This window comes from Lynx canadensis, chromosome C2 (assembly GCF_007474595.2).
Source record: "Lynx canadensis isolate LIC74 chromosome C2, mLynCan4.pri.v2, whole genome shotgun sequence".
Lineage (NCBI taxonomy): Eukaryota > Metazoa > Chordata > Mammalia > Carnivora > Felidae > Lynx > Lynx canadensis.
Window position 1 is genome coordinate 89,868,335 of NC_044311.2, and position 18,527 is coordinate 89,886,861.

At 38.3% G+C, this 18,527-nt stretch overlaps 1 protein-coding gene across 1 annotated transcript in view; it reads left to right on the forward strand.

Annotated features, from left to right (window-relative positions):
- The window catches only part of HACD2 (3-hydroxyacyl-CoA dehydratase 2), a 104,840-nt gene that overhangs the window by 18,112 nt on the left and 68,201 nt on the right, over positions 1–18,527 (forward strand). The window contains exon 3 of the mRNA XM_030330670.2: positions 7,684–7,702. Within this exon, the coding sequence (XP_030186530.1) occupies positions 7,684–7,702 (19 nt within the window). The remainder of the gene's footprint in view (positions 1–7,683; positions 7,703–18,527) is intronic.

An 18,527-nucleotide genomic window follows, 5' to 3' on the forward strand; every position in this document is an offset into this window, starting at 1 on the left:
TCAGGCTCTGTGCTGACAGCTTCAGATTCTGTGTCTCCTTTCTCTGCCCCTCCCCTGCTCGTGCTTGCTCTCTCTCAAAAAATAAATACACATTAAAAAAATTTAAGAGGAAAAGCTTTCAACTATTCACTGCTGAATACAAGAAAAAAATATGTTAGCTGTAGAATTGTCATTTATGCCCTTTATTATGTTGAGGTACATTCCCTCTGTACCTACTTTGTTGAGAGTTTTTATCATAAATGGATGTTGAATTTTGTTGAGTGCTCTTTTTTTTTTGCATCTATTGAGATGATCATATGATTTTTATTTTTCACTGTGTTGATGTAATGTATCATATTGATTTGCAGCTGTTGAACCATCCTTGCATCCCAAGAATAAATCTCATTGGATCATGGTGTATGATCCTTTTAATGCATTGTTGGATTTAGCTTGCTAAAATTTGTTGAGGATTTTACATCTATTTTTATCAAGGATATTGGCCTGGTAATTTCTTTTTTGTGTGTGATGTCCTTGTCTGATTTTGGTGTTGGTGGTGCTGGCCTCATAAAATACATTTGGAAGCTTTTCTTTCTCCTGTTTTTTGGAAGAGTTTGAAAAGGACAGGTATTAAGTCTTCTTTGAATGGTAGAATTTGCCAGTGAGGCCACCTGGTCCTGGACTTTTGTTTGTTGGGAGGTTTTTGATTACTGTTTCAGTCTCCTTGCTAGTTATCAATCTATTCTGATTTTCTGTTTCTTCATGTTTCAGTCTTGGCAGATTATATGTTTCTAGGAATTTACCCATTTCTTCTAGGTTGTTATTTCTTGGTCTCAATTGTAACTTCTTTTTCATTTCTGATTTTATGTATTTGAGCCCTCTCTTCTGTTTTTCTTGCTTGGTTTAGCTAAGGGTTTGTTGATTTTCTCTTTTCAAAGAGCCAGCTCTTGCTTTCATTGTTTTTTTGTTTTGTTTTGTTTTTATTGTGCTTTGAATCTCTATTTCATTTATTTCCACTCTGATCTTATTATTTTCTTCCTTCTACTAATTTGAGGCTTTGTTTGTTCTTCTTTTTCTAGTTCCTTTAGGTGCAAAGTTAGATTGCTTATTTGAGGTGTTTTGTTTCTTGACGTAGTCCTGTTTTGCTCTGAACTTCCCTCTTAGAACCACTTCTGCTGCATCCCATAGATTTTGATGTGTTGGATTTTTGTGTTTATTTGTCTCTAGGTATTTTATTTCTCCTTTGGTTTCTTGGATGAACTATTGACTGCTCAGGAGCATGCTGCTTAATCTCCATATTTTTGTGGGTTTTTTTTTTCCTTGTAATTAATTTCTAGTTTCATACCATTGTGGTCAGAAAAAATGGTTATAATATGATGTCAATCTTTTTCATTTTATCGAGACTTGTTTTTTGGTCCAGCATGTGATCTGTCCTGGAGAATGTTCCATGTGCAATTGAGAAGAATGTGTTTTCTGCTGCTTTGGGATGGAATGTTCTGTATATATCTATTAAGTCCATCAGGTCTAATGTGTTGTTTAAGGCTAGTGTTTCCTAATTGATTTTTTGTCTGGATGATCTATCTATTGATGAAAGTAGGGTATTAAAATCTCCTACTGTTACTGTGTTTATGATTTCAGGTCCTCCCTTTAGGTCTGTTAATATTTGTTTTCTATGTTTTGGCAGTCCTATGTTGGGTGCATATGTTATATTTTCTTGTTGGATTGACTCCTGTGCCATTATATAATGCTCTTGTCTTTTATTATAGTCTTTGTATTAAAGTCCATTTTATCTGATAGGAGGATAGGTATTCCAGCTTTCTTTTCATTTCCATTTGCATGGCATATCTTTTTCTAACCCTTCCCTTTCACTCTGTGCCTTTACTTCTGAAGTGAGTCTCGTAGGCAGCATATAGATGGGTCTCATTTTTTTATATATTTAGCCATTCTGTGTCTTTAGATTGGTGAATTTAGTCCATTTATATTTAAAGTAATTATTGATAAGTAATAACTTATTGCCATTTTGTTAATTGTTTTCTGGCTATCTTTGTAATTCCTCTCTGTTCCTTCTCTTTTTCTCTTTTCTTGTGGTGTGATGGCTTTCTTTAGTGTTAGGTTTAAATTCCTTTCTCATTTTCTTTTGTGTATTTACTCTAAATTTTTTCCTTGTTGTTACTTTGAGGTTCACACAAAATATTCTGTGTAAATAGCAGTCTGTTTTAATTTGATAGCAACTTAATTTTAAACACAATTCAAAGCTTTACCTTTTTACTCTTCTCCCCCACATTTATATTTTTGATGATACATTTTGTATCTTTTTCTTCTATGCTTCCCTTAATTCATTATTGTAATTTCAGTTAAGTTTACTACTTTGTCTTTTAACCTTAATGCTTGCTTGATAAGTGATTGATTCACTACCTTGTTTATATATTTACCTTTTCCAGTGAGAATTTTACTTTCATATGTTTTCTTACTAATTAGTGCCAATTTTCTTCAGCTTAAAGAAGTCCCTTTAGTATTTCTTGTAGGGCTGGTTTATTGTTGATGAATATTTTTAGCTGTTACTTACATGGAAAGCTCATAATCTGTTCTTCAATTCTGAATGAAAACTTTGCTACGCAGAGAATTTGAGATGGAAGTTTTTAGCTTTCAGCACTTTGTATATGCCTTCTGGCATGTAAAGTTTCTACCGAAAAATTTGGTAATAGCCTTGTAGGGTTTGGTTTCCCTTGTACATAACAAGTTGTTTTTCTCTTGTTGCTTTTAGGATTCTCTCTTAATCCTTAGCTTTTACCATTTTAACTATAATGTATCTTGGTGTGGATCTCTTTGGGGATACCTTATTTGAAACTCTGGGAATCCTGGACCTGGGTGTTCAGTTCCTTTCCCAGATTAGGGAAATTTTCAGCCATTATTTTTTCAAATAATTTTCTTGCCCTTTCTCTCTGTTCTCCTTCTGAGAGCCCTACAATGTGAATGTTATCCCACTTGATGTTGTCTTAAAGGTCCCTTAAGTGTCTTCACTTTTCTTAATTTTTTCCTTTTTTTTTTTAAACCACATTTGTAAAGGTGCTATGTAACCTGGAAAAAGTGTTAATTATTATAAGATATTTTGGAAGTAGCCAGATAAAGTGTCAGAGCATAGAGACATGTCTGCTAATTTTTTTTTTCTTGAATTTACATTCTCAGAACTGTTTCTAAAATTAGAATTCTAATTAATTTCCTATCTTCTCTTCTTTTTTCAAAAGACTGTTTTCAGGTATGTTCTCCTTAATTTTTTGTTCCTTAAAAAATGATTGTGGGGACACCTGGGTGGCTCAGTTGGTTAAACATCCAACTTCACGTCAGTTCATGATCTCATGGCTTGGGGGTTCGAGCCCCACATCAGGCTCTGTGCTGACAGCTCAGAGCCTGGAGCCTGCTTTGGATTCTGTGTCTCCCTCTCTGCCCCTCCGGCCCTCCCCGGCTCTGTATTTCTCTCTCTCTCAAAAATAAACATTAAAAAAATTTTTTTTAAATGATTGTGGTAGTTTTTGGTATTTAAAAAATGGGCAGTTAACAAAATAAACAGCTATATCAATTCCCTCCCCTTTTAAAATTGTGGATATTTTTTTAGCCCTTGTGATTAAGGTGTCTGGGAGCCAATACATTATAATTCTTTGATTCAGATTGGAGTTTGGGAATTTTTTCCCCCTTCTACTGCCTACTCCCATTACCAAGCCCCACCACTTCTTTATCAGAGTAATTCGCAGCTACATTCTTTCTTTCCTGTATTCTCAACTCACATACTGTGCAGGTCATTATTATACCACACTTAAATAACTGCTGCAGCTCCTTTGCTATTCATTCTGCCCTTGATTCCTTTGTGCTCCAAACCTTCCAGAGCTTCTTAACATTTATCCATTGCATCACCTTTTTCTTTCAATGTTTACTATTGAAGTATAGTTGATATATACGATTATATTAACTTCAGGTGCATAAAATAGTTATTCAACAATTTTATGTATTATTTAGTTCTCACCTGAATGAATCTGGTTACCGTCTATTACCATACAACTTTTATTTATTTATTTTTTTTTTACCAACTAGGGAGATACCTTTGGGCTTTTCTTTCTTTCTTTCTCTAAAGTAGCTTTATTCAAGTATTGTTAACATACAATATTATATTAGTTTCAAGTGTACAACATAATATTTCAACAGTTCTATTCATTACAGTCATCATAAGTGTACTCTTAAATCCCCATCACCTATTTCAGTCATCTCCCCTGGCCATCTTCCCCATTGGTAACCACCAGTTTGTTTTCTATAGTTAACAGTCTGGTTTTTTGTTTTTGTCTCTTTTTTTCTTTGTTTTGTTTCTTAAATACCACATATGAGTGAAATCATATGGTATTTGTCTTTCTCTGACTGACTTCACTTAATATAATACTCTCTAGATCCGTCCATGTCATTGCAAATGGCAAGGTTTCATTCTTTTTTTATGGCTGGGTAATATTCTACTGTGTATATATAAAACGTCTTTATCCATTCATCTATCAACGGACACTTAAGTTGCTTCCATATCTTGGCTACTGTAAATAATGCAGAAATAAACACAGGGGGTACATATATTTTTTTGAATTAGTGTTTTCATAGCCTTTGGATAATTCCCAGTAGTGGAATTACTGGATCATATGGTGATTCTATTCTGTTTTTAACTTTTTGAGGAACCTCCATACTGTTTTCCACAGTGGCTGCATGAGCTTACCTTCGTACCAACAGTGCACAAGGGGTTCTATTTGCTCAGTCTCCCTGCCAATACATGTTATTTCTTGTCCTTTTGATTCTAGCCATTCTGACAGATGTGAAGGGATATCTCACTGTGGTTTTGATTTGCATTTTCCTGATGATTAGTGATGTTGAGCATCTTATTCTGTGTGTTGGCCATCTGTGTGTCTTCTCTGGAAAAACGTCTCTTCATCTCCTCTGCCCATTTTTAATTGAATCATTTGGGGTTTTTTGGTATTAAGTTGTATAAGCTTTTTATATATTTTGGATATTAACCCCTTATCAGATACATCATTTGCGAATAAATATCTTTTCCTAGTCAGTGGGTTGTCTTTTTATTTTGTTGACCATTTGCTTCTCAGGGCAAAAGCTTTTTATTTTGGTGTAGTCCCAATAGTTTAATTTTGCTTTTGTTTTCCTTACCAAAGAAGGCATATCTAGAGAAATCTTTCTACCACACATGTCAGAGAGATTACAGCCTATGTTTTCTTCTAGGAATTTTATGGTTTCAGGTGTCACATTTAGGTCTTTAATCCATTTTGAATTTATTCTTGTGTATGGTGTAAGAAAGTGATGCAGTTTCATTCTTTTGTATGTAGATGTCCAGTTTTCCCAGCACCTGTTTTGAAGAGACTTTTTCACACTGTATATTCTTGCTGCTTTTGTCATCGGTTATACCATACAACATTATTACAATATCACCTTGACTATGTTCCCTATGCTGTACTTTTCATCTCCATGACTTAATTTATTTTATAACTGGAAATTTATACCTCTTAATCTCCTTTATCTGTTTCACTTATCTTAATTTTTTTTTTTTTTCATTTTGCTGTTCTGTTTGGGTAAGTTCCCTTGCTTTGTCTTCCAGCTTGCTGATTCATTCTTCTACTTCGTCCAGTCTTCTGTTGAATCTTTCTAGTGTATTTTTCAAACTTCTGTTTGATACTTTCTTATACCTTCTATCTCTTTGTTGAACTTCTTACTCTGTTCAACCATTCTTGTGCTGAGTTCACTGAACATCTGTATGATAATTTCTTTGAACTTTTCATCAGGTTGATTGCTTATCTGTGTTTTGTTTAGTTCTTACCCTGAGATTTTGGCATGTTCTTTTTGGATACATAGTCTGTTTCCTCATTTTGCCTAACTCTTTGTGTTTGTTCCTATGTATTAGGAAAGTCACCTACCTCTCCCAGTTTTGAATGAGTGGCTTTACATAGAAGATGCACTATTGGGCCCAGAAACACAGTCTCCCAATCACTAGAACCAGGTGTTCAAGGAGTGTCCCCTGTGTGGGCTGTGTTGTCCTTCTGTTGTGGCAGGGCCCAGGGCTGTGGTATGTTGGTGGGCTGGGCTGGCACTTGGTTGGGCTGCAGGTTGTGTCCACAACTGCTGCAGTGTGTCTGTGGGAAGGGTTCTCTGCTGGCTGTGTTTACTGTCACTAGTATGTTAGAGGATTCCAAAATAGTGCCTACCAGTGCCCATATTAGTAAGGCAGACTTGAATCGCAAAAATTCCTCCTACCAGTGTTTGTTTCCAGGGAAAGTTCCTGCCGTTTTAGGTTAGCAAATGATTCTCCTTTACCTGTGGTCCATGTACTATTCAAGTTGGTATTTTTGTGCTGGTTTCTGGGTTGAGTGAGTCTGCATATCAGCCCTTTAAGAGCAGATTTTCTATTCCCTGCAGTTTTATAGTCTTCCTGAAGGTGATCCCTGTTGATTTTCAGAGCCTAGTGTTTTGAGGGCTCATCACTCCCATTCAAGATCTAAGGATTTGGTGCCAGATATAGACCTCAGGTATTTTGATCCTCTGGGAAAAAGTCTGTTCCTTTAATGTCCCTCCCAGTTATGATCACCATAGTTAGGGTTTGTTTCATTCCCTAGCAAGTCTGTGTTTCTGCCCCCTCTTTCCCATCTTGATGCTATCCTTTTATCCTTTATTGTGGAGGCTCTGTTCATTGAACTTTCAGGTCCCTTTCAGAAGGAATTATTCCACATTTAGTTTTAGATTTGTTGTGTCCATGGAAGAGGTACATTTAGGATCTTGCTACACCACCATCTTGAACCCAGGTCCTCGGATTACTTCTTTACCACAACCATCACCAGGGTTAAAGCAATGCCACACACAGGATGAATTGGAAGGCAATTTAGAATGACCAAATTGGCCACTTGGATGGCCACTGAGATGGAAAAGAGATAGCAATCACACCTAAAGCACTGGAAATAAAAACCCTGAAGGCAGATGCCACAAGTATTAGCAGGACTTGGAAATCAATAGGACTTATAGGTGAGGGAAAGGAAAATAGCTGAATTTGGGAGACTGGGAAGTTGATGATCAAGAGGCATAGCAGCCGTGAAGGAAGAAAAGCATGAGTTTCTTGAAGAGGCATGCCATATTTGAGCCACTGCTGGTACACCTGGATGGAGGGGTGCAAAGGCAGTTTGCAATGTGGGCTTGGAGCATAAAGAGATCTAGGGTAGCAGATTGGACTGGGAATATGCCTGTAATGAGGTCACCAAATGAGACAAGATGGAGTCTGAGTTTGGAGCTTTGTAGGTTGAATGAATGTCTGCATTGAAGGACCTGCTGGATAAGAAGAGCCAAAAAAGGCTCTTCTAACCCTGTATTCTATAGTCTGACAGTTCTGTAGAATGTGGGACATGGGAGATGTACATCTACTGTTTTTACAAGTTCATGTATTAAAAAAGAGATCCTTAACATCTGGTAGACTACTGGGTCAGATTTACTCCTTACAAAATTTTCCACAGATACAGAAACTAAAAATGAACAAACAAACAAAAATAAATAAGAATTTACATTTTGTTAAATAGCCAGGTGTAAAAATGGAATGTTTATTTTTCAAATTCAATACTGAAAGGCTAGTTTATATAAACTATATTGTTATTGATCTTTACTAATTCTTTCCTCTCCCTTTTTTGTCTCTAGATTTTACATTGTGCAGTAGGTAAGTATGGAATTTTTCCCCTACTATGCAGTGGATTTTGCTTTTTTTTTTTTTTGAAGTCATAAATAATAGGTCAGTTTGATTATTACTGAATATTGGAAAAACTAAACTATTTAATCATTGTATATAAAATTGCTTACACTGGTATGGCTCTTGGTTTCTGAAATGATAGGTACTATTTAGATGTTATTACTGAACAATTTACTAAATGTCACAAGCATTTCACTCTGTCAGTCTCGTTTCATGGGTGACAGAAACACTAGCATATTTATTAAAATGTGACTTGGAGTCCTGGTTCCGGACTATGTAGAAAGCCCTCTTTATGATCACTTAAATATTATATTTTCTTTCTTTATGTTTAAAATGGAGTACCAGGTATATTGCCTGTGTCCCAAATGAATATTGAATGTGTGTGAGAGAGATTGGAAAAATATAAATATAAAGTTATATAAATGTAAGGGATTTCTATGAAAAGCAGATACAGTGTGTTTTCTTTTTGGAGGAAAGAGAGGGTCATCAAATTCTGGTCTGGAACTGAGGTATAACTTCTTGTCTGGGGTGGGTTACACCCCTCTAAATAGAAATGAATTTTGGAAAGTTGACAGATCCTGTAGAGTAAGCCCATAGTTGTTGCTGTGCATCTGGATTTGTCTCTGAAAGGGAGGGAGGGTTTGCAGTTGACCTGGGAAAGCACCACAGGTCTGAAAACTCAAGAACCATGGATCCAGATTCACAAATTAAGTGGGTACCTGCTATATTCAGGGCACTGCATTTGGCACTGTGGAGTTTAGAGATGAGGAGACTTAGTTCAAAAGGACACATAAGTGGAGGCCCCTGGGTGGCTCAGTCGATAAAGTGTCTGACTTTGGCTCAGGTCATGATCTCACTGTCCATGAGTTTGAGCCCCATGTCGGGCTCTGTGCTGACAGCTCAGAGCCTAGAGCCTGCCTCGGATTCTGTGTCTCCCTCTCTCTGTCCTTCCCCAACTTGTGCTCGCTCTCTCTCTCTCTCTCTCTCTCTCTCAAAAATAAATAAAAATAAACTTTAAAAAATAAAAAGGACACACAAGTGGACACACAGCAAGCTATCTACCTTAGGTCTTGCACAGTAACTCTGATATCTGGCTCCATTACTTTTAAGGAAGACAAAACATCTTCATTGTAAAGAGTTGCACCTCAGCTAATTTCCCGCTAGGACAGAGGTTTACAGTCAGGAGTTTGTCCCAATGATTTGCAGAATTTTGTGTGCATGTGTCTATATTTATTTTAGGGGCAGCTGGATAGAATATATAGCTTTCATTAGATTCCCACAGGAATGTGTGATCCCCCAAAAGTTAAGAAATACTGCTTTAGCAAGTATTGCTTGCTAAACCTTTGAGCAAGAGATTTGAAAGGGGCTTGGGGGGGGGGGGGGTCTCATCTGTCACATGATCTGCTTTCTCAGAAGTTGTAGGACCTGGGCCATGTCACATAGCCAGTAAATGGGTTTTAGCTGATGTGTAATTTCACACACATTTCCTTTTTAATCCTTTATCTACAATTTTGAGATGAAAAATTTTGCCCCTTCTTAGATGGTTGAATGAAGTTTAAGCATAAGCTTGTAGATGAGGGGCCACATTTGGCCCGAGAGAGTTCTGGAATCACTTTAGGCCTTTCCCACATGATTGAACCCTGTGCCCCATTCTCTCCATTCTCTTAACCTTCAGCTGCCCCTGTACAAAGCTCTTAGATGCATGTTTTCTAAGCATGTGTGCTACACTTTAATTATTATTATTTCATTGTATTTTAATGCCCCAATTCCTTTTATCTTACAATGTATTTTCATACCTGTTTATAATAAAGTTCTATCCCTAGAAATAAAGTTTCTGACCAGTATATTTATTCGCACCAAGAACATTACTGAATGCCTGGCAGGTGGTGGGTGCCAGACAGTGGATTGGACAGTGAGAGTAGAATGTGAGCAGGCACCAGCTTGGGTTCAGGAAACCCACAGTCAGATGGGCAGCCTTCTGAGCTCCGCTGGTCGGATGCACTCTGCAGACTAGTGTTCACGCTACACTCTGTTCTGATGGTTTGTGGACAAGTGTCCCCAGGGCCTAGCGTGGTACTTGACACATCGCAGATACTTAAAAATACCTTCCTAATTCAGGGTGCTTGGGTGGTTCAGTCAGTTAAGTGCCCTACTTCACTCAGCTCAGGTCATGATCTCACGGTTTGTGGGTTCGAGCCCCGCATCAGGCTCTGTGCTGACAGCTGAGAGCCTGGAGCCTGCTTTGGATTGATTCTGTGTCTCCCTCTCTGCCCCTCCGCCTCTTCCCCGCTCTGTATTTCTCTCTCTCAAAAATAAACATTAAAAAATTTAAAAAGAAAAAATTCCTTCTTAATTCCTCAAGGACCTTCTCTGTCAGTGATTCTGTCTCCTGCATCCTCATTCTTTGTCATCTACCTCTTCCTTCTCAGCTCACAGAATGCTCAGGGGTGCACCATTCTAAAAATAAACTTAACCTTTGACCCTACATTCCTCCCTTATCACTACTTAATTCCTCTCTGTCCCTTTTACCATATTTTTTTTTAATGTTTATCTATTTATTTAGAGAGAGAGAACTAGAGCAAGCAAGCAGGGGAGGTGCAGGGAGAGAGAGAGAGAGATTGAGAGCCCAAGCAGAGAGAGAGAGATTGAGAGAGCAGAGAGAGAGATTGAGAGAGCCCAAGCAGGCTCCACACTGTCAGTGCAGAGTGTGATGCAGGGCCGGTCTCCATAACCTGGTAATCATCAGATTTTATCATTTCTGTTTCCTGAATATTTCTCAGATTGTCCTGTTTTTCATCACTGTTCAGGGCATCAGTGTGTGTCATCTGGACTCCCTTTTGGATCTCCCTGAACTTCTAGGCTTGCAATATTAACAGTAATAATAAGAGCTACCCTTCATTGAGCATTTACTATGGTCCAGTGCTTTAGACTCATTACCTCATTTACTTCCCTTTTTACAGGTGACAAGACTGAAGCTTAGAAGGTTTTCAGTCTTGCCAAAGTTCACAGTTAATAAGCCCTAGAGCCAGAAGTTGAACCTTTGGCTGTGTGACTCTAAGCCCATGCACAGCCCTTGAGGGAGTTAGTTAAAAGATAATTCTGAGCCTGTGGCTTCCTTGCTTAAAACCGTTCACTGGTTTAAACTTCGTCATGATTTGGAGCCTGCCCACCCTTCCCAGCCTTCCCTGTGCCCTGCCTCTCACTCCATGCTTCAGCCACCCTGGCCTTTTTGTGGGTCTCCCCACTGCTTCTTGCCTCTGGTCTGTGGCCAGGCCTTGCTTTCTGGAATGAGAAGCCCACCCCCTCTGGCTGGCAGCTCTTCGCTGCTTTTCCTCCAGTAAACTTTCCTACAGCCACTGGCTACATTAGGTACCTTTCCTCACTTCTGTGTAATAGCCGACACCTCGCTGTTGTTGTACCTTCTGCTGTGTATTATGGTCTGTCACTGTACCTGTATCCCCCACCAGCACCACTGAGTCTTTGAGACATGAGAACTGTTTCTTACTGATTTCTGTATCCCGCCACCTCACGATACAGGCCGCCTAGTGGAAGCTCGGTGAACATTTGATCATACACTTACCAAATTCCGGTGACATTTTCCAAAAATGGTTTCAAAATGTGTTCAGTTCTTTTAGAAAATAAATAATAGTAAATAAGCTGTTTCTGGCATTAATCTAAAGGCAGTCCTTTTTTTTCACTCCTACAATTTAAGTTTAGTTTTAGAATGCTGGTTCTTTTCTTGTGGCTTTGTAAAACTTTTCACTCTGAGAATTTCGTCTTTTACAACTTGTTTTGGAGCCTTGAGATATTTTTAGATTACATTTAGATACCTTTAGATACATGGAAAGTCTGGACCTCAGTCAGTCCTGGGTTGTTTATTGGCTGTGTGACTTCCAGGAAGTAACTCCGTCTCTGCATCTTTATTTCCTCATCAGTTAAAGGGGGATGATATCCATCTTGTAGGGTTGTTGTGCAAACGAAAGGGGACATGCATGAGAAATACTTAGCATGATGTCCAAAACATGGTAATACTGAAAACTGCCCAGCCCCAAATGGGAGCTATTGTTATTAACTAAAACAACAGTAATGTCATAGAATGTTAGAAGTTTCTGTCCCTGATGTAAGGTTGAATATCTGTATAATTCTTCCATATTCCTAGTTTTCTTAAATTATAGTTTCTGTGTAAGTGAGTGCTTCAGGACTGTATGGGTTGGAGCTGCTTCTGATTCATGGTTGTGACAATGCAACGTGGCAAAAACAGCCTCCAGAAACAATAAACTAAAATTCTGTATGAGGGGCTTGTTTCTGAGAAGTCAAACCTTCTATCTGTGCAGAAGTGTTCCCATGCCCCAGTTATTTCCAAGTAGGTTGTTTGTTCTCCATTGATAATATAGAGATGGGAGCTCTTTTTGAGGTTGGGGGGAATGATTTTGAACACGTATTGAGGATGTATTTCTTTTTTTAAGTAAAATATAATTGACCTATAACGTTGTATTTGTTTCAGGTGTACAACATAGCAATTCGATATATGTATACATTGCAAAATGATGACCACAATAAGTTTATTAGTTAATGTCCCTCACCTCACATAGTTATATTTTTTTTCTTGTGATGGGAACTTTTAAGATTACTCTCTTAGTAACTTTGATAAAAAATATAGTATTAATTATAGTCACCATGCTGTACATTACATTCCCAGGACTTCTTTATCTTAGAGCTGGAAGTTCATACCTTTTGACCTCTTTCACTGATTTCCCCCACCCCCAGCCTCTGGCACCCACCAATCTGTTCTCTGTATCTGTGAGTTTGGTTTTGTTTTTTGTTTTTTTCCCTCAGATTCCATGTATGTGTGAAACAATGCAGTATTTGCTTTTCTCTGGGACAAGGTGTAAATGCTGTGGTTGCAGCCCTCAACCCAAGATTTGTAGTGCTTTATGTTTATGCAATACTTTTCTTTTTGGAAATGAGAATTAAAAAAAACAAAAAACCACTTTGAGACTTACCTTTCACAAGACTGCCAAGAAGGGTTCTGATTTCTTTATTCATATGGTATATAGTTTGTACTGAAAGAAGGCATTACCTGTTTTCCTGTGTTGTGTTGCAAATTAGGTTGTGGAAGAGGTATATGGGTGGCTGTCAGCTAACTACGGAGTATGGTTCTCCCTCTTTGTTGGGATGGAAAGTAGAGGTAGAGGGACTGGAGCTGAAGATACTCTTGGTAAGATGCGGCATTGTGCATTTGGTGAACCTTCATGTTGAAAATTATACCGTCAATATAAATAGCTTTGGAAGTTCTCTTGATTGAAAAGTGTAGAACAGGAGCTCAATCATAGCCCAGAGGGTACTATGTCTAAAGGTGAGTATTAGCACTTTGATAGACAAGGACAGAACCCCTTTTCCTGAAATATTCTGTATTTCTGGTTTCAAATACTTGTTCTATGTGCCGGCTTGCCCTCTTCTTTCAAACTAATGGCACGTTTTCTTTGCTTATTTTTAAAAAGTGAATTTTAAGAAATTTGCATTTGCCTTAATATTAGTAGGTAGCATGTGGCTTCAAAACCGATTCTGCTACGTAACAAATGGTGCCAGGGAGGAAGAGGAGCAGCTGTTAGGGAGATGAGCACCAGAAGACCACAGCTCCTGCCAGAAATCTTTTCCCTTCCGCCAATTAGAGTGAACCAGCTCCTCTCCAAACCGTTAACGCTACTGTCCCCCACTTTAAGCTAACAGTCATTTACAGTACAGTATTGTGAAGGAACTGTCATCACATATTATTAAAACCAGGCCCAGGACCCTCCAAATTGTAGTGTAAGAGAACTCCGGAAGGAAGCATCCCGGAGGGAAGGGGTAATTCCTCTGGATTCACTTACCTGATTCTGTTTCCACCCCTGTACCTGCCCAGTCCTCAGGGGTATGGCTTTGGACAAAAACTGCTTTCTCTAGTTCCACTTAGGTTAGTTGACATTTTTTGAATGAACTTTACCAAATAGGAAGATCAGAAAGGGAATGAGTATCAAACTACAAACAGTATAAAAATAGCCATATTTCCAAAGTACAAACTTTGGATTCTGAGGCCCCCCCCCCCCCCCGCTTTGTTACTGGGAGCTGACACAGCTTCGCATGGACCTCGTTGACTCTCTTCCACCCTGTTCCTAGTGTGTTCAACCACCTCACAAAAATGAATAAAAAATGTTTCGGACTGAGATTCAGGTGTTTTTTTTGTTGTTTTTTTGTTGTTGTTGTTGTTTTTTTTGTCTGGGGGGCATGCTTAGTGGTGCTAATGGCTGAGGGAAGAAGGAGCCCTTTGAGGTGGGATAATGGACTTAACCTTTCCCGTCAGGCTATCCTGTCTCCCCTGCCCAGAGGCTTCCAAGGCTCCCACTGGAGAGCGTGCAAGGGGAGGGTTAGAGACTTGGGCAGGAAGTTGCCAAAGTCAATCTTCACATTTTTGCAATTCTGCCTTTGTCATTTATTAAGTACAGTCATTTCCCAGTGTCTGACAACCAGAGCTCTGTGAAGACTGACCATGGTCAAACCGTAGTCTTTCCCAAATCAGTCAAGCCCTTCACACCAGCCTGGCTCAGTCTCCTGCCTTGGCTCTTCGTTCATTGTGTTGCCTCCTGATCAAATTTTGCGTCCTCCCTTCAGACACGAAGCCAAGAGGAAGGACAGATAGTTTTAGCACCTGCATCTTCTGCTCCTGGCACCCAAAGCTAAAGCACTTGTTCTCTGAATAAACTTTGTGTTTTCACACCTCCATAATTTGTACGTACAGTCTCTTTTGCCTGGAACACCCAGCTCTGTCAGTTGTTTCTTGCTCCGTGTGAATGTACTGAGATGAAGGGAAGGGAGAAATAAATAGAGCATGCTCATTAGGAGCCCCAAGTGCCTGAGCAGGGAAGGTTGGAGACTTACCCAGAGCTCATGTGTACCGCCTGGCACCTGGCCAGCAGTCAGTAAGCTGTAGCAGCATCTCCATTGGTGACTAGTGGGAAAACTTCAATTCTGAGGGTTTCTGTTCCCAGTCAGAATTCAGAAGGGAAAGCCATGAAGAGAGCCTAGATGGGGAATTTTACCCTCTGCCATCCTTGTAGGAGCAGCTAGGGAGGGGGTTGGTTTGAACGCAGAACTGTTACTGAGTTATTTAAAGTGTCTTCTCTATAAGATACTATACCATCCAGTCCCTTAGGAACCAAGCTAAGGCAAACCAGGTGTGTTGGAAACACAACTAGTTGTTGACAAGTCAGGCTTCCTCTCGCTAGGCCTTAGTTTTCACATCTGAAAAGCTAGAGGTTGGCCTAGCTAATAGATTAATGTTCTTGCACCTTGATGTTCTGACATTCTTTGAAATTAAGGCAGCTTCAGAGATGAATTTTAGTTATCTGAGTGGTGATAGAAAAGGAGGATAGGATAGATCTTACAACATACCTATGTATTAGTATTAGGAAACTTGTTACAAGTATGGTAGTTTCAGTAAATCTTTCCTCCCGATGCATTTTGAAATCCACATCACAAAGCAGAATTGAAATGGGAGATGCGCACTTGCATTTTCTGTAGCATGCATTTACCCATAGTCACCACTAGGTGGCACCCTTGTATTAGTAAGGAGATTTTTATCTTGGAAGTTCCAGAACTTCTGGAAGACTTCTAATAAAAATAGATAGCAAAGAATCAATAGCTGAAACTGAGGAATGAGGTTTTTTAGAAAAAAGAGAAATGGATGTTTTTCTGTGAAGTCTGATGATTTGATCATTAATGTCGGAGGTAATGGAAAACTAGAACTTTCTACATTACCCTAAAGGAAATTATCTTGTATTTCTTTTTATAAGGCACCAAAGTGTCTTTAAAGTTAAGAACAAAATTAATTTGCTTCATTAAAAAGCTGGGCAAAAAAAAAAAATCTATTTCCCAAATGTTCTCTGGTGAGATGGTTAGTAGCAACCTGAAGTCAATAAACCTGTTCTTTGCTTCAGAAGCAGGTTGGTCCAAGGAAGCTGGAAGCACCGTCTAGTGACTGAGTGGAGTAAATTCCATTGAGCCAAAAGGGGAAAGTTTGAGTTCTCTTTTAGCAAAAGAATTACTTGATTTATGACTCTGTGGGAGGAGTTGACTGGTTAAATAAATAATAAAGGGAGCAAAAATGCTTAGGAATATTTGTATGACACTGGTATGTCTTTTTTTATAGCTTGTACAGCTTTCTTGGGAGAGGATTTTTTTACTCTCCGTTCATAGTGAACATTTTTCCGATAATTTTTTCCTTTCAATAACAGTTTCTGTCTCACTATGTTCTTTCAATTAGCAGTCTGCATTTAAAATTTATCCATGTCTTTGTATGGCTTGATAGCTCATTCCTTTTGATTTCTGAATAGTATTCCATTGCACGGATGCACTGGTGTGTTTATCCATTTACCTATCGAAGGACATCTTGGTTGTTTCCAACTTGGGATGACTATGAATAAAGATGCTGTAATTATTTTTGTGCTGTTTTCATGCGGACAAAAAAAATAATTTTGCATTTTGAAATCTATTGAGTATTTACCTAGTAGCACAATTGTTGGATTGTGTCATGGGACTGTGTTTAGCTTTGTAGGAATCTGCCATTGTCTTCCAAGGCGGCTGTACCACTTTGCATTCCCATCAGTAATGAATGAGAGTTCCTATTGCTCTGCATCCTCACCAGCAATTAGAGTTTTGGATTTTAGCTATTCTAATGTGCGTAGTGGTATCTTTTGTTTTAGTATTCATTTCTGGAATGACAAATGATGTTGCACATGTTTTCATACTCCTATTTGCCAGCTATGTATCTTCTTTTTTTTATTTATTTATTTTTCAATATATGAAATTTATTGTCAAATTGGTTTCCATACAACACCCAGTGCTCATCCCAAAAGGTGCCCTTCTCAATACCCATCACCCACCCTCCCCTCCCTCCTACCCCCCATCAACCCTCAGTTTGTTCTCAGTTTTTAAGAGTCTCTTATGCTTTGGCTGTCTCCCACTCTAACCTCTTTTTTTTTTTTTTTTTTTTTCCTTCACCTCCTCCAGCTGTGTATCTTCTTTGGTGATGTATCCGTTCAGATCTTTGCCCAGTTTTTTAATTGGGTCTTTTGTTTTCTTGTTGAGATTTCAAAATTCTTATATTTTGGATACGAATCCTTTATCAGATATATATTTAGCAAATATTTTCTCCCAGTCTGTGACTTGCCTTTTCATTCTTTTAATAGCACCTTTCACAAAAGCACAAGTTTTTAATTTTAATAAAGTCCAGCTTAACTACGTTTTTTTCTTTCATGGATCTTGCTTTTGGTGTTGTATCTAAAAATCCACTACCAAACCCAAGTTTATGTAGATTTTCTCCTTTGCTTTCTTCCAGCATTTTACAGGTAGCTCTATGATCCATTTTGGTTTATTTATTTACCTTTTTAATTTTTTTATTTTTTTTTCAATATATGAAGTTGATTGTCAAATTGGTTTCCATACAACACCCAGTGCTCATCCCAAAAGGTGCCCTCCTCAACCCATCACCCACCCTCCCCTCCCTCCCACCCCCCATCAACCCTCAGTTTGTTCTCAGTTTTTAAGAGTCTCTTATGCTTTGGCTCTCTTCCACTCTAACCTCCTTTTTTTTTTTTTCCTTCCCCTCCCCCATGGGTTTCTGTTAAGTTTCTCAGGATCCACATAAGAGTGAAACCATATGGTATCTGTCTTTCTCTGTATGGCTTATTTCACTCAGCATCACACTCTCCAGTTCCATCCATTGTTGCTACAAAGGGCCATATTTCATTCTTTCTCATTGCCACATAGTACTCCATTGTGTATATAAACCACAATTTCTTTATCCATTCATCAGTTGATGGACATTTAGGCTCTTTCCATAATTTGACTATTGTTGAGAGTGCTGCTATAAACATTGGGGTACAAGTGCCCCTATGCATCTATGATCCATTTTGAGTTAATTTTTGTAAAAAAAAAAAAAAAAAGTCCAGTACGTGTCTAGGTTTATTTTTTTGCATGTGTATGTCCAGTTGGTTTAGCACTATTTATGGAAAAGACTGTCCTTTCTTCATTGAATTATCTTTGTGCTCTTGTCGGATATTAGCCAATTATATTTGTGTTGGTCTGTTTCTGGGCTCTCTGTTCTATTCTGTTGATCTACGTCTTACTATTTTGCGTATACCATGCTGTCTTGATTATAGTTAAGTCTTGAAACCCAGTAGTGCAATTCCTCCAAGTTCGTTCTTTTTTTTAGTATTGTATGGGTCTTTTGCCTTTCCATAAAAACTTTAGAACCAGTTTGTTAAGACCTACAAAATAGCTTCCTGGGGTCTCGAATGAGATTGTGTTGAATCTGCAGATCAACTTGGGAAGAACATCTTAACAATATTGAGTCTTTCAATTCACAAACATGGAATAGCTCTCCGTTTGCTTAGATCTTTGATTTTTCTCATCATTTTGCAGTTTTCTTCAAACAAAATGTTTTGTTAGATTTATATCTAAATATTTCCTTTTTTTTGGATGTTATTATAATTGGTCTTTTTAAATTCAAATTCTAATTGTTCACTGCTTGTATATAGGAAAGCAGTAGACTTCTGTATATTTACCTTGTATCCTGCAACCTTGCTCTACTTGCCTCTTAGTTCTGGGAGTGACTTTGTAGTGATTTTGTAGATTTTGTACATAGACAATCATGCCATCTGTGACTTCCTTTTCAACCTGTCTACCTTTCAAGGTTTTTTTTTCCTTACTGCAGTGGCCAGGTTTCCGGTTTGACATTCCTAATGTTCATGACTTGATA